The sequence below is a fragment of the Panulirus ornatus genome, chromosome 64, assembly GCF_036320965.1.
Source record: "Panulirus ornatus isolate Po-2019 chromosome 64, ASM3632096v1, whole genome shotgun sequence".
In the NCBI taxonomy this organism is placed as follows: Eukaryota; Metazoa; Arthropoda; class Malacostraca; order Decapoda; family Palinuridae; genus Panulirus; species Panulirus ornatus.
In genome coordinates, this window is record NC_092287.1 from 467,566 (window position 1) to 482,142 (window position 14,577).

At 37.7% G+C, this 14,577-nt stretch overlaps 1 protein-coding gene across 3 annotated transcripts in view; it reads right to left on the reverse strand.

The window, feature by feature from the left end:
• The window catches only part of hd (humpty dumpty), a 29,302-nt gene extending 15,197 nt beyond the window's left edge, over positions 1-14,105 (reverse strand). Inside the window, exons 1-5 of one of the 3 annotated variants that reach the window (XM_071657341.1) lie at positions 13,954-14,105; positions 12,085-12,295; positions 9,161-9,338; positions 6,127-6,243; positions 3,194-3,435 (exon numbers count right to left, since the gene is read on the reverse strand). In XM_071657341.1, coding sequence (XP_071513442.1) covers positions 3,194-3,435; positions 6,127-6,243; positions 9,161-9,338; positions 12,085-12,287 — 740 coding nt within the window. In that variant the 5' untranslated portion in view covers positions 12,288-12,295; positions 13,954-14,105. The remainder of the gene's footprint in view (positions 1-3,193; positions 3,436-6,126; positions 6,244-9,160; positions 9,339-12,084; positions 12,296-13,953) is intronic. The other 2 variants (XM_071657340.1, XM_071657342.1) reach the window with 2 other exon arrangements.
• Between the last annotated feature and the right edge of the window lie 472 nt (positions 14,106-14,577).

Consider the following 14,577-nt stretch of genomic DNA (forward strand, 5'->3'; position numbering starts at 1 on the left):
TGGCTAAGATAGTATCTAGAATAAAGAGAAAGAGCACCAAAACTGCAAGGTATGGAAGGGGAAGGCAGAAGAGAGGTGATGCTAACAGAATCAATGAGATAGACAGCTTCTAATTCCACTCTAGTTAACAGGGACGTGAAGTATGTGTGAGCAGTATTTCATACTTGGGCGAATAAAACCCCTGTAGATATGAAATGCCTGCTAATAAGAAGTATAATCACAGCAACTATACAACACCCACCTTTTGGGAATCAGACTTTGTAATATTTGATTATGTAGAGTTTCCAGAATGGAGTGGGGGATATGGTTATGCCCATGTTTATAATCACAGTTGAATTGTGGCATTTTGAAATTGAACAAATGGAAACAAATGATTCTTAGGAAGAGATACAAAGAACATGTGCATTTTAGTACAATTAAATTTTACAAGGTTACCATTTCCCCACTCCAAAATACTACAGAGGTTCAAACTGAGAGAGGAAATATGATCAGTACAAGAGAGAAAAAGAGTACTAAAGGGAAAAGAGGCAATGTGAGTTGAAGTACATAAAGTGGATACATAAGTATGAGTGAATAGAATGAGAAAAAGAAGAGAAATCATTTACTAAGGGTAGAGAGTAGGCATTATGACAAGCAGTGAAACCGAAGGAAGGGAGTTTAAAGAGCAAATACTTATCTCACACCATCAAATGCTTTGGAGATGTCAAGAGTAATGACAAAAGTTTCACCAAAACCCATGAAAGAAGGACCAGAGGTGAGTTACACAGGACAGAACATGACATAAACTAGCTCTGGAAAATTTTTACTACTGATCTCAAAAGAGGGAATGGTATTCTAAGCGCTTGAAAAAGTGAGAATTCTGGAATGTTTTCAAGACTCAAGAGATATAAGAAGTGAGAGCTACAGGCCGACAGCTGGAGAGATTAGAGCGGGCACTTTTCTTATGAATGAGCTGTACCAAGGTGTGCTTCCAAGCAGAAAGGAAGGTCTGTAATTTCTGACAGAGGCAAAACAAGTGAATACAGATTTGAGCTAATCCAAAGGCACACTCCCTTAGAACCCAAAGAGGTAAGCCAGAGCTTCGAGGCAAGAAGTCTAATAGTCAAAGATTAGCATATATAAGAATTGAGGAGAAGTAAGCAAAACACAAAAGCAAGTTAACAGAGGATGGAGAGATATCGTGCCAGATGGCATAAAAGTTTAGAGACTAGATCCATGAGAATACAATAGGTGTCTTGTGCTACAGTAGACAAAAACTCTGTCCTTGGGGTGAAAATAATGATAGAGATTATAACTGACAGTCCAAAGAAGTAGCCCTGGACAGGCGGATTTCAGAGAAAAAAAAAAGGTCAAGGGATGGGGTAAACAGTTGGTATTTAACAGAATGAAAGTTGGAATTAAGACCGTGAATGATGCATAAATTTTTATAAAAAAGAACTTGGTCTAGGAGCTGTAGCTATGGAAGTGGGGATGATCCCATTATCACAATGGTGGTCAACCCCTCCTGATAGGCAATACCATTCCAAGTCAGGGCCAGAGAATCATTTGATGGTTGTACTGCCATATTTTGAAATAAAGAAAAGTAAGAAAAAATTTCATGCCTATCACTCTAGGAACTCACTCAAGGGGGTGGCCAAGGCAAGAGTCTCTATAACTGGTGAACTCCAGTGCTGCTTCTTAGTCATTAGTGCCTCACCCTTAACAGGCCACTGGTAAACAACAACTCTAGCATAGTGTTCCAGAGGCTCTTACCTAATGTTCCTACCAATCAGTTCAACCTAATGTGTCTACCTAAAGTTCCTGCCTAATGTCCCAACTACCTAATGCTTCTGCCAAATGTTAAATGTTCCTATTACCTATTTCTACCTAATGTTTCTAGCTAATGCTCCTGTCTAATGTTCCTCCCTTCTAATTCTATCTACTACTCCTACCATTTTGCCAAAAAGCAAGGTTAGCACATAGCATATCCTGCACGAAAATCTAGAGTTATGGAGAATGAGTTGTGCGTGTTAAAAGTCGTCAAATGTTAAGTGAGATCAAAAAGATTGTATGTTTGTGGACAGAATGCCAGCAGTTCACATGTAAGCGAGGCAGAAAGAAAAGAAAGCCATCTGGGTTAGAGGAATGCATAATGACAACCAATGAAGTGCTGGTTCACTACATACCCTTAACTAACCCTTCTCATACCCAGTTGGGTTGTAATTGTAATATACCTTTTTGGTCAGAGGCTGCCAACTAACTAATACCTACCTCACAAAATATGTGTGTTATGTGTTGTTAAGAGTTGTATATGAAAAAGGGGGTGTGGGGTGGAGCTGAATGCCAGGAGCCTACGTAATGTGGACAAGGCAAGGGGAAAAAAAGGCTACAATCTGGGCCTGACAGGAAATTTGTGATAAATGCCACAGTGCTGGCTCACTGCACTGCCATCACTATTCCTCCCGACACCTAGATTGTAATGATTCCCTTGTTAATGGTTGCCTGCCACAGACTACTACAATTACAAAATACCAGCAGTAGCAGCAAATGCCACCCAATACACCATATTTCACACAACATTTTGTTTTATTTCATAAGTGTTTTGAATAAAAATAAACAGTAATTTCACTCACATGGTTTGTTTCCTTACTTTTCAACCATTAGTAACAGTATGACTTATCATACTAGCTTATCTTAGATGTTCAGAAAAAATTTTCATATACTTGATTAACTTGATAGTAACAGATGTGTTATTGTACTTCCTCTGCAAGAGATCACAACTCAAATGGAAAGTCATCTTCAGTAAGACTGTATCATCAGTGGACAAAAGGAGTGCAATCTCATCGAGGAACTTCTCACTCAAAAGGAGTCTATCACTTGCCACCCATTGCTGTGTAGCACAGCCTTGCAGCTGCAGGAACTCTTTAAAAGGGGTCATGGCATTAAATGAATAAAAAAAAGCAACATGAAAATGGGAAAAAATAAATAATTTCATGAAATCACTGGTAAAAAGAAGAGCTAACCTGTGGGGAAATAAACCATTAATTATGAAAACTATATCATCAGTTACAGCTAAACTTATGCACCTGCCTTATTCAATTAGAAATTAGTTTTCACTAACTTATTTAAAAGATCTTGATATGTTAATGAATCATCGTGTGGACGTATCATCAATAATTCACATTTTACACAAACAGTATGAAAAATACCTAACCATTCAGAGTGGAGAGAATCTCCTAATTTTGAATCTGTACCAAAGAGTCCAGTCTGAGATGTCATCCTAATATTTTCACGAGGAAACAGCTGGAGCCATGGCAGATTGGGATGCTGCCACACAAGACAACACTGATAAAATTGAGCATTGGCTGATGTATCCAATGTACGATCTTCAATCCCATCTGATAATGAATTTAGACACCTTACAAATCCTGTAGTCCCTGATGCTTCCTCTGAAGTCTGAAAATTTACATAAGAGTATTAGAAACATTATGTGCAGCATGTATTAGAAAGCAACAGCAGTAATTATATAAGATACACAAAAATAAAACAAACAATGTGAATGGTACAACACTAGACTCATTCAATACAATCTTTTTAGATAGTGCTAGGAACAAATGAAGAAATGGCTGCATTTGCTAATGTCCATTCTCTTGTCATGTGTAATGCACTGGATCACATTCCCTGTCCACAATCAGGTCCCACTGACCTTTCCATGGTCTAACCCAACCACTTCATATGCCCTGGTTCTACCAACTGGTATCTTGTCACCCCTGTGAAAGTCTTATGCCCTTCTGCATGTTCAGGGCCAGAGCACTCAAACCTTATTAGCTCCATTCTTCCATCTCCAATTTGGTCTTCCCTTTCTCCTTGTCTCCTCCACATCAGACACATATATCCTCTTAGTCTACTTCTCCTTACTCATTCTCTCTGTATGCACAAACCATTTCAATACACCCTCTTCACCTCTATACACTATACTTAATCAGATTTCATCTAACCCACTGAAATATCCTGTCCAGGTCTGAGTTTGTTGAGGAAGCTGTGTTGAAATAAGATGCAGATCAAGTGAGAGAAGAAGGAGCAGAATTGAAGGATGTGGATGAATGCTGTGTTGAGTCATCAGCATATAAGTGCAGTGCTGAGTCATCAGCATATGAGTGCAGTGTTGAGTCATCAATGTACAGGTGCATTTGGTTATCTAAGGAAGAGAGGAAATTGTTGATAAAAAGGAGTAAAAGTGTAGGGGACATGACAGAACCTTGAGGGACACTGCTACTGATGGAGAAAGGTGGGGGGGAAGAGGTTGATCCATCAAAAACCACAGAGATGGATCAGCCACAGAGGAAGCTAGAAATGAAAGAGCAAAGTGAGGGAGGGAAGCTGAGAGATGAGGCCCTTATGCTACACCCTGTTAAAAGCTTTGGATATGTCAAGGGCAACTACACATGACTCCCCAAAATCTTTCAGGTATAATTCTCATATATTAGTAAGATAAGAAAGAATATCACCAGTGGATCTCACCTTGTGGAGGCCATACTGGTGATCAAAGAGAAGACTGTGAGTTTCAAGTTGTCTATGGATATGGGAGTTGTGGAGGGATTCAAAGAATTGGAAATAGTAGATGTCAAAACAATTGGACAATAGTTAAAGGGGTCAGAGCATTTACCCTTCCTAGGGATGGAATGTATCAATGCATGCTTCCAAGAAGGAAAAGTTTTGGCTTTTAAACAGAAAAAAACAGATGAGCAAGCACATGGGGAAAGATGCCATCAGGACCATAAGCCTTGCTTTTGCCCAGAGAGAGAGGTGCTTTTACAACAATTCAAAAAGCAATGATGGTGAAGGGCATAGGATTAGTATGAAGAGCATCAGGAGGTGAAGGAATGTTAGAGTCAATCAAGGAGGAGTTAGAGGAAAGAAGGGAACCAAAGAGAGTCACTTTGTCAATGGGAGAGACAGCTGTAGTACCATCAGTACAAAAAAAAGAAGGAAAAGTAGAGCATCAGAAGTTGTCAGAGATGCTCTTAGCTAAATACCAGAGAGATCTACCAGTAGATAATGAGGAGAGCTTATCACAGTTCCTTTGAATTAAGGAATGCTTTGCCTCATGGTTGATGTGCTTCCAATTATTACGGGCAGCGATAAAAGCTGAATGGGAGTTGGGGAAGAAGCGTTTTCAAGCTCAATATGCCTAGTCCCTTGCCTGTATGGTCTTAGAACAGGAACGACTGAACTATGGACAGGAAGAAGCCGTCTTGGGGGAAGAGGAGATAAATGCTTCCATTCCCATAAGAGTAACCTCTGCTATGTGTTTGGAGGAGACAGAAGCATCCCAACATAATAGATGGTTCCATAGGAAGAGATTGAAGAGGGGTTGGGGAAATAAATGATCTTTGGGGTACTCCAATGTGCAGCTTAAGGGTTTCAGAGGTGAAGCAGTTGTGAGTGACTCTGGTCCTAAGGCTGGCTATAAAGCTGACTGACCACTTTTTATAACTGTTGTGGAGGACTCTGTCAACTATCATTTGTGAGAGGATAGACAGACTGGAGGGGAGGAAATAATGTCATATAATTCTGTAATATAACTATATGCAATACCTCAATAAACATATGTGTACAGAATACCATTAAGTAATTGTCAGAGGGTGATATACTTGTCCCTAAGAACAAGTCATAAAACCATTTCAAAGGCATGTTTTTCATCTAATTACTTAAAATGCTTCACATGCCCTGACTCAGCGGAACAAAGTCGTGTCAACATATGGGGATAGGATGCAGATGGTAGGCTGAGATTTTATTTTATCATATATGACATCAAGATTGTGAATATGTGCAAATAAGGCTATTGTTCATCTGTTCCTGATGCTACCTCACCAAGGCAAGAAAAGAATTTGTGCTTTAAAAAATCCAATGCCAGAAGGAAAATTGGAAACAGTCATTTCTGAGGGATAGTAACAACAAGGAGAATGTACAGCAAGCAATCAATGATACTAAAAAGTTAGCACTGTTGGTGAAAAAAAATTCTGAGCAAAAACTCATTTATAACATGGTAATGATTCAACAAATTAAGATCAATTAATCTAACGGGTGTTCATGTATGATTTGCTACTGAACTACTCAATTCAAAGCACATTAGTGAATACTTACCTTAAAATTATGTTTCCAAGGCAGAGGCTTGTGAGATTTAAATCTGACTCTAGTTTTCAAACTCCAGTCAGCTACCAAGTGGTCTGTCCATGTATCCTTTGAGGAATCTTTGTCGTCCTGAAAACAAAAAGCTACCAACTAAATATCAAACAAAAATATCTGTATTTTCCACTTCAGGATACAAACATAACACAAAACATAAAAAATCAAACAGAAACGTTGATATACTAAGAAGTATGAATAGGAAAATATATAAAAGATACTTACGAGGTAGCAGAAAGGATGTTACTGAACAGACATTAATGTAATACCCTAAAATTGGTAAAAAAGGTTGAGAAAACTTCAGTTGAACAAAGGCTTCTACTTCCACTATGTTAGGATGCATGATAACAAGACACTCTGTCAGTGCTGAGAGACCCAAAAGAAGAATAAACTTTCAAACTTTACAATTTTCTCCAGATATATAAAGGTTCAACTATATGAAGCCACAAATCCCATGAAGCAACTGAAGACCTTCATAAAGATTATACTTGCAGCAGAACTTCTACTCAAGATAAATGGCTGATGAAAAGCTGAGTCTGTTAGAGAAGTACAAGGTACAGCAAATTATCCCAGAACTTAAAAAACAAAATATCCTTTGCTGACTCCCAAGGTGAGATATAATGCCCTCAAGCTAAGGATCAAAGAAAATTCAAGGTATAACAAATTGCTTTCATTTCCAAAGTGAAATGTTGAAATTTTCAAAATACATCCTGAATCTTTTGTACGGTACACATAGCCCTTGCTTTATACATGGGTAATGTTCTTCAAAAACCTTACACACAGAGAAATCACATATAGGGAAACAATAAACATATGGATGAAAATGGGATATTTTGAGAGGGTGAAGGCATTTAAAGAGAATCAGACTGGGTAGGAGCAGTGTGGTTTCAGAAGTGCAAGAGGATATGTGGATCAATGCTTGCTTTAAAGGATGTTTGAGAGAAACACTTATATAAACAGATGGATCTGTATGTGTCAATTATGGATCTAAAGAAAGCATCTAATAGGACTGATAGACATGCTTGGTGGAAGGTCTTAAGAATATACGTTGTGGGAGGAAAGCTGCTAAAAGTAGAGAAGTTTTTATCGAGGGTGTAAGGTATGTGTATTAGTAGAAAGAAAGGAGAGTGAATGGTTACAAGTGAGGATCAGTCTGTGGCAGGGGTGTGTGAGGTCACCATGGTTTTTCAATTTGTTTATGGATGGAGTGACAGAGGTAAATACAAAAGTCTTGGAGAGAGGGGTGAGTATGCAGTTTGTGAGGGATGAGAAGACTGAGGGAGTGAGACAGTTCTTGTCTGCTGATGATACAACACTGGTGATGGATTCAAGTGAGAAACTTCAGAAGTTAGTGACTGAGTTTGGAAAAAGGGTGATAGAGAAAGTCGAGAGTAAATGTGAATAAAAGCAAGGTTATTAGGTTTAGTAGTGTTGAGGGACAGATTAGTTGGGATGTGAGTCTGAATGGAGAAAACACATAAGTGAAGTGCTTTGGATATCTGGGAGTGGACATAGCAACGAATGGAACCATGGAAGTGGTAGTGAGTCATAAGGTGAGGGAGGGGGACAAAAGTTCTGGAAGCTCTGAAAAAGTGTGTGGAAAGGGAGAACATTACCAGGGAGAACAAAAATGGGTACATTTGAAGTAAAAGTAGTCCCAACAATATCATAAAGATGTGAGGCATGAGCTAAAGATATGGCTGTGTGGAGGAGGGTGGATGTGTTGGAAATGAAGTGTTTGAGAACAATATGTGGTGTGAGGTGGTTTGATTAAGTAATGAAAGGGTAAAAGAGATGTGTGGTAATAAAAAGAATGTGGTTGAAAGAGCTGAAGAGGGTGTGCTGAAATGGTTTGGACACATGGAGAGAAAGAGTGGGGAAGAGTTTTAACAAAGAAGATATATGTGTCAGAAGTAGATGGAACAAGAATTGAAGGGAGACTAAAGTGGAGATGGAAGGAAGAAATGAAAAAGATTTTGAGCAATCTGGGCCTGAACATGCAAGAGGGCAAAAGGCTTGTACAGGATAGAGTGAACTGGAACTATGATGTGGTATACTGAGGTTGACGTGCTGCTGATGGACTGAACCACGGTATAAGAAGTATGTGGGGTAAACCGTGGATAGGTCTGTGGAGCTTGGGTGTGGGCAGGAAGCTGTGGTTTTGATGCATTACACATGACAGCTAGAGAATGTTTGCAAGCAGGTGTGGCCTTCGTCTGTTCTTTGCGCCACCTCACTAATACAGGAAATACCTACCACGCATGAAAAAAACAAAGATGGAATACAATAAAATTTCTTTATCTCAGTCACAGTGAAACAAATTTTGTATTAAAGATGAAAAAACATATCCCATGTATATCCACTAAAATTTAGCTGATCTACAAAATAAAAATCATCTAAGCCCTAAAAGACAAGAAGGGTGTTACATGAAACAGCTGTGTCTCCTGCAGTACAGGATAATTATAGAGTGAAATGAGGATGGGTGAAAATACTGTAAGGAGGACATCAAAAAAATATGTATCAAACTCTATGCCTAAAGGTGGATTTAATCAAATTATAATCCTGGTTAAGTTCTATATTAAGTCTTTTTACATGGAGCCTAACTTTAGCAAAATTCAAATAGAGTTATAAGCCTTACTGTATACCGTTCAATTCTTTAGATGCCAGGAAATACTATAGAAACTTCATGAGAAAATGACAAACTTTTAAATTAAGACCAAGGTTAACTTGCATATCAAAAATTTATCCTAAACAAGGGAGGTGGGAGAATCCAACCCCTAACTGTCTACCATGCTATTAAGGTAACAAATAATGGTAAGAAAAAACAAAAACTTTTTTCACGAGGGCAAGTAATTGTGTGGTAACCCATTCACTAAAAGGAAGCTCAGTTCAAACTGTCACACACAATAAAATAATGAAAACCCAATTAGTTAAAACAAACATGTCTGCATTACTTACTTTAACAAAAAACCAACATGTTTGTGTTACTTACCTTAGCAAAATCTTCAGCACCAAGTTCTTTGCTGATAAGGTTTGAAAAACTATATGACTGAAGGGCATTATCCTTGTTACCAGCTGCAGCTGGGTTAAGTAACTGAAACAATGTTGCATCACATGTCTCTTCTAAATCAACGTCTTCATGTTTCCTTAATCGTTTGTTGGAGGAACATCTGTTCAGAATCAGGATTATTTCATTAATAAGTAAGACTTCCACCCTATTTTTAAAGAATTTTGAATGATTTCTACATTTTCATTATTTTACTGACATCCCTTCCACCTTAATATTTATAGTATCTATCTAACATCATTCACTCACTTCTGATGTCTATAGATGAAATATTTGCATAAAGACTCTCAAATCATCTAAAAAGATTCTCAATTCATGTCCTGTGTGTTAGGGTGAAACAAGAACTTCCATCCTTATGTCCCCCTGTTCAAAAATAGCGTTAGGTTTAAGTTCTACTGGTGGGCCATCTCAAAGAGCTGTATGGCGGTGATCATGTGCGTCTGATGTTGACGACAGGTGCTATCTCTAAGGTGAATGGCACATTTATATCCTACCCATGGGAGGCAAGCTTGTAAAGAAAAACTTTGTACACTTTGCCATAGTTATCTACCCTTCAGCTGTTATTCTGAGTGTATTCATTTAAAGAAAATCACAGGAGAATGTGGTTAAGCACCTTAACATGTGTGTCTGGAAAATTATACCAGCCAAAACATTCATGGGCAAAGAAGATAAGAAATCCTCCAGGGTTTAAGACCAACAAAAATCAGTTGAAGCTTATACTAGGAGAGAATGCTGAGGTAGTGTAAGCAGGTACCAGCTAGTGTTTCATTCAGAAAATCCCAAGGCCTTTAAGGACTACCTGAAGTCTGCATTACCAGTGACCTCGTAACAAATGTTGAATCAGGTAATTAGGGAATAATAAATACACAAAATCATTCCATTTATTCCACTCCAACAGCATGTCAAGCCCTGATCTAACTTTTTTGGTAAGTACCATGTATATTAAATTTCCTAAGCAATACCTGTGAAATGGAAACAGTTAACAAATCAGATAATGCAAGGGTGACACAGACATGCCTACTTTACCTACCTCTAACTCCCAGTAACCCTAACTCCATCCCACCCCAATCAAGCAGCATGTCAAGCCCCTTATTACAACCTTTTTCAGTAAGTATCCAGTATATTTCATCAGCTTTACTTGTGACAAGGCAACAGTTTCTGAATCAAATAACTCAAGGGGTGATGTAAACTAGCCTGGTGCACCTTCTTCAACCTCCTAATAATTCTCATTCCACCCACTTGCTCCAGCATCACCTTAGGTCTCATCACCATCTTTTTCAGTACCTGTCTTCTATATTGGTGGTAAGTGAAGTTGTTTAAGGCATAATCCACACAGAGTATTTCCTAAAAACGTTTTTACTCAGGAATACAAAACCCTTTTATAACATGGGTTTCAACTGCTCACATAGCAACAAACTGCCATATTGACAGACCTGGTGGTGTTCTGAGTTACTGTGCAAATTACCAATCTCTACTGCTCTTTCTAGCCTATTCTAACTTACACGAATGTAGGTTTCACTTTCACAAACTGGAGCTGGGATAACTGTTCCTTCATGCAAACTGGTTGTGTACTCTGCACTTACCAATTAACATTTTCCATTCACCTTAGCTTTCACTGCAACCAAAAAACTCTTCTTTTGCAAGAATCATCTCAACCTATATATAAAGAGCATGCATTGTTATAAAAGGAAGATATACTAAAGAAGCAGCAGGGAAGACCCACATAAAATCAACTCCAGTATCTAGTAAATGCCTGGTGAAGTCTTCAGATGTCATCTACCCCCACAACCGGGCTGGGCCCTGGCTGTTAGGCAGGGTTGATGTTTAACCAAGCTGTTAGAAGATGCAGCCCACAAACTGACATACCTCCCACACCCTGGCTGGTCTGGTTCATTTTGGAGGTACTTGTCTAGGACACTCTAAAACTTCTCTACTCTGCATCCCATGGGATTTCTGATGATTGCAGGCAAGGTGTTGAAGAGTCTTGGGCCCAGGATGTTTAAGATATTCTCTTCTTTTGTGCATATCCCTAAAAGCTTTTAACTTAAACTTCCACATATGAAAACTTTTTGAACCATGCAATCAAAATAGTGGAAAAATATACAGTCAGCACTGCCATGGATTCAAATCCCCTTCACCATATGGTGCAATGAAGAACAACACTAGACATATATTAAACAACCTGCAACCTACAACTACCTTGTCTTATAAGAATGTCTCATAAATCAACCGGACTAAAATGATATTTCTTACTTTGTGCAGGAAGATATGATATAAAATCATTAGTACTCAATCTGCAGTTTCCTGTTCTACATGGTGAAGCTTTAGGAATCTTCCCAAAAATTACTTTAGTCAGTGAAGCACAAGTTCTACTGTCTAATGCCCAACAGCAACAACAAAATGCAATGGCCAGTGATGGCAGTACAGTATGCTGGATTTCCATCGACAAGTGAGGCACCTGCCTTTTACTACAAACAAAAAATGAAGCTAAAACGCATGAGCAGTAAATCAATATTTTCACAAAAGATTTTTCCTTTCCTCAACATAATCCTGCCCTTATCTAACTTGTTGCAGTGTAAGCTACTTAATGAAAAGTGCATCATGTCTGCATTTAAGTATCAGTATAAACAACAAATAATATGAATCTATACTACTTTCCATCATGGCCAGTCACACTGCTATCAAAGTGCATCCAAATGCTTAAATCCCTACAAATCTACAAGGAAATTAAACAAAACACAAACCTCAGAAGCTATGATGGAAAAATATTCTGTCCCTCAGCCAGCACAAATATTTACTATCAAAACCAGAATTAAATCATACAGGTAAGAAAGTGGCTATTACTTTACCTGAAAGGATTTCTTCGTTTCACATCACGACCATCAAGCACACTACCCTGACCAAAAGCTGGTGCTGATACCTGTGGGGAAGTAGCCGAACTAATCATTCGGGCTTGAAGAGCCTGACGCTTTGCCTTCAGCTTCCTCACTCGCATAACATCATCTGGCCGAATCCAGCCAGGAGATGCCACAGGGGAAGACTTAGCATTCATAATCTAAACTGAAAAAATCACAATTTAAAAAACAACACAATATGGCTTAGATTATACATTCTTTCTGACATCGAGATATGATAATTGTAGCTTTCTTTCCTTCACAATAAAGGAAAATCTAACTAACGAGTTCTGTGGCATGTATGTGACTATTACAATGAATGTGATACAGCTGTGTAGATAAAGGAGATAATTTTAGGCTTAAATGATACAGTGACTTCTGAAGCAAACAAATAGTCTTGGTGTCAAAAACCTGAAAGGTACCTACTACAGCAATCAAAGAGTCAGATATCTGGAAAATTAAAATGTCTGCAAAACCCCAGCATGAATCACTTCAGATACACAAAGGTTTAGTGTATTCCACCCTGAGCAATAAAATAATGAAACAAAACCCAATACACATAATAAATATAATATACCTCACCAATGAGAAGAAACTTGATAACTACTAATATCTTTACATATGATAGTAGATTTTTTTAAGTATGATAAAGCGTAAGTTCAGTATCCAGAACAATGTTGATGTGACAGTGACAAATGTTTATCACAACAATGAATTTCCAGGTGCAGCTACTATAGAGTATCAATGTACCCAAAATGATGAAAATCATACCGACACATACACCACTATAAAAGTCACAATCAAGTTAGTTTAAATTGGTATTTTCACATTCAATACTGTTCTTTTCACATCTACGAATTTAAAGCAGGATAATACCAACCCAAAAAAGCCTAATGGAGCCTAACATTTTCTGCGTAAGGAAAAGCTCCGCTAACTGCACCAATCCACTGATATGACTTTTGGTAAGCATTTACTTTAGTTGCACGACCCAACCCATTTCCTTTGATTACCCTATATCTGAAAAATTTGTTGAAAAATCTGAAATACATACCAAGGAGTTGCTGGAGAAGATAATAACAATAACAATTACAATAATAATAATGATAATGATAATAATAATTAATTTTCACTAAAAAATTAGATAAAGTCCAGTGGACATGTTGGAAGAAATGAGCAATAATGAAAGATAGCTAGCCAGCTCCATGCTTCTCATTCAATATTTATTTGTCTTTATCCCTCTATGGATTACAATAGGTATTCTAGGGTCAGCAATGGGTGCTCCCCTCCAACAAAAGCTAAACATAATCTAGTTGTTTTGGCTAAAACTGAGTATTACTAATTTGTTTGTCCAATTTTCTATATCTAAAACTTTTTTAAAGTCAAACAGAATGATAACAGTTTGGCACAGGTAAAAGAATATAATTACCTGATTTCTATCAGTGCTAATATAACTGCTTAAGCCATAGAGTTTTACTAGTCAGTTAGGTTCCTCTTGGCAAAATATATATGTATTATACTGAATCATGAAGACAGCAACAGAAATTAATATTGTACAATATTCTTTAAAACAACTGTTGTGATACCACTAAAATATGCAACAAGGCACTATACATCAATAAGCTTTAAGTAATCATCTTTCAATAGAAACTGTAATATTACCTATCTTTTCATCTTTCACAGGGGTTTATAAATTTGCATGCTTTAAGGTTTATATTAAGCTTCTAAAATTAATCATACTGACAGTATTCTAAAGTATATTTGTTATTCATTTTATTTTCATGCAGAACCACTTTTAAGCCAAGCCATTTTCCTGACAACACTTACGTTTATAAATAAACTCATACAATCAAGTAATTCTCTAATTTTTTTTCAGCACCTTCACCAAGTATGTTTGTTTACATCTGCTACACAGTGTTGCCAGAACTCATATCACACGACGCCTCTATCATTATTGCCAGATCCTCGCCACATAATGCCTTGATCATTGTTGCCAGACCCACTCCACATACTACCTCTGCATTTTTTCAGAAGGGAGACAATTCAACGGCTTCGCTGATTGAAGATGAAAAGTGAAGTAAAAGTCAATAACATCCCAAGTAGTCCAAAAAAAAACCCCAAGAAACGCAACCTCACATTATCAAAAGTTGTCGTTGCAGATGGAATAGAACGTTTAGCTAAGTATAGCAAATCCGTCCATATGATTCTCGTCAATATTGATGTTTGAATCGCAGAGGCAATCAATTAAAAACTCGAACACTATGTAGGTTACCACCCACCCAGCTAGAAATATGGCTCTTACCCTTTCGCACTACTTTAAAAAACTATCGTTGAATGATGTAGTAGCTCAGTTAGAATAACTTTTAGTGACTATATAAAGTTATGTCGAATTGACAAAAGACTTTTATTGGAACTGAACTGTACAACAGTATGCAAAACAAAAATTTTCTG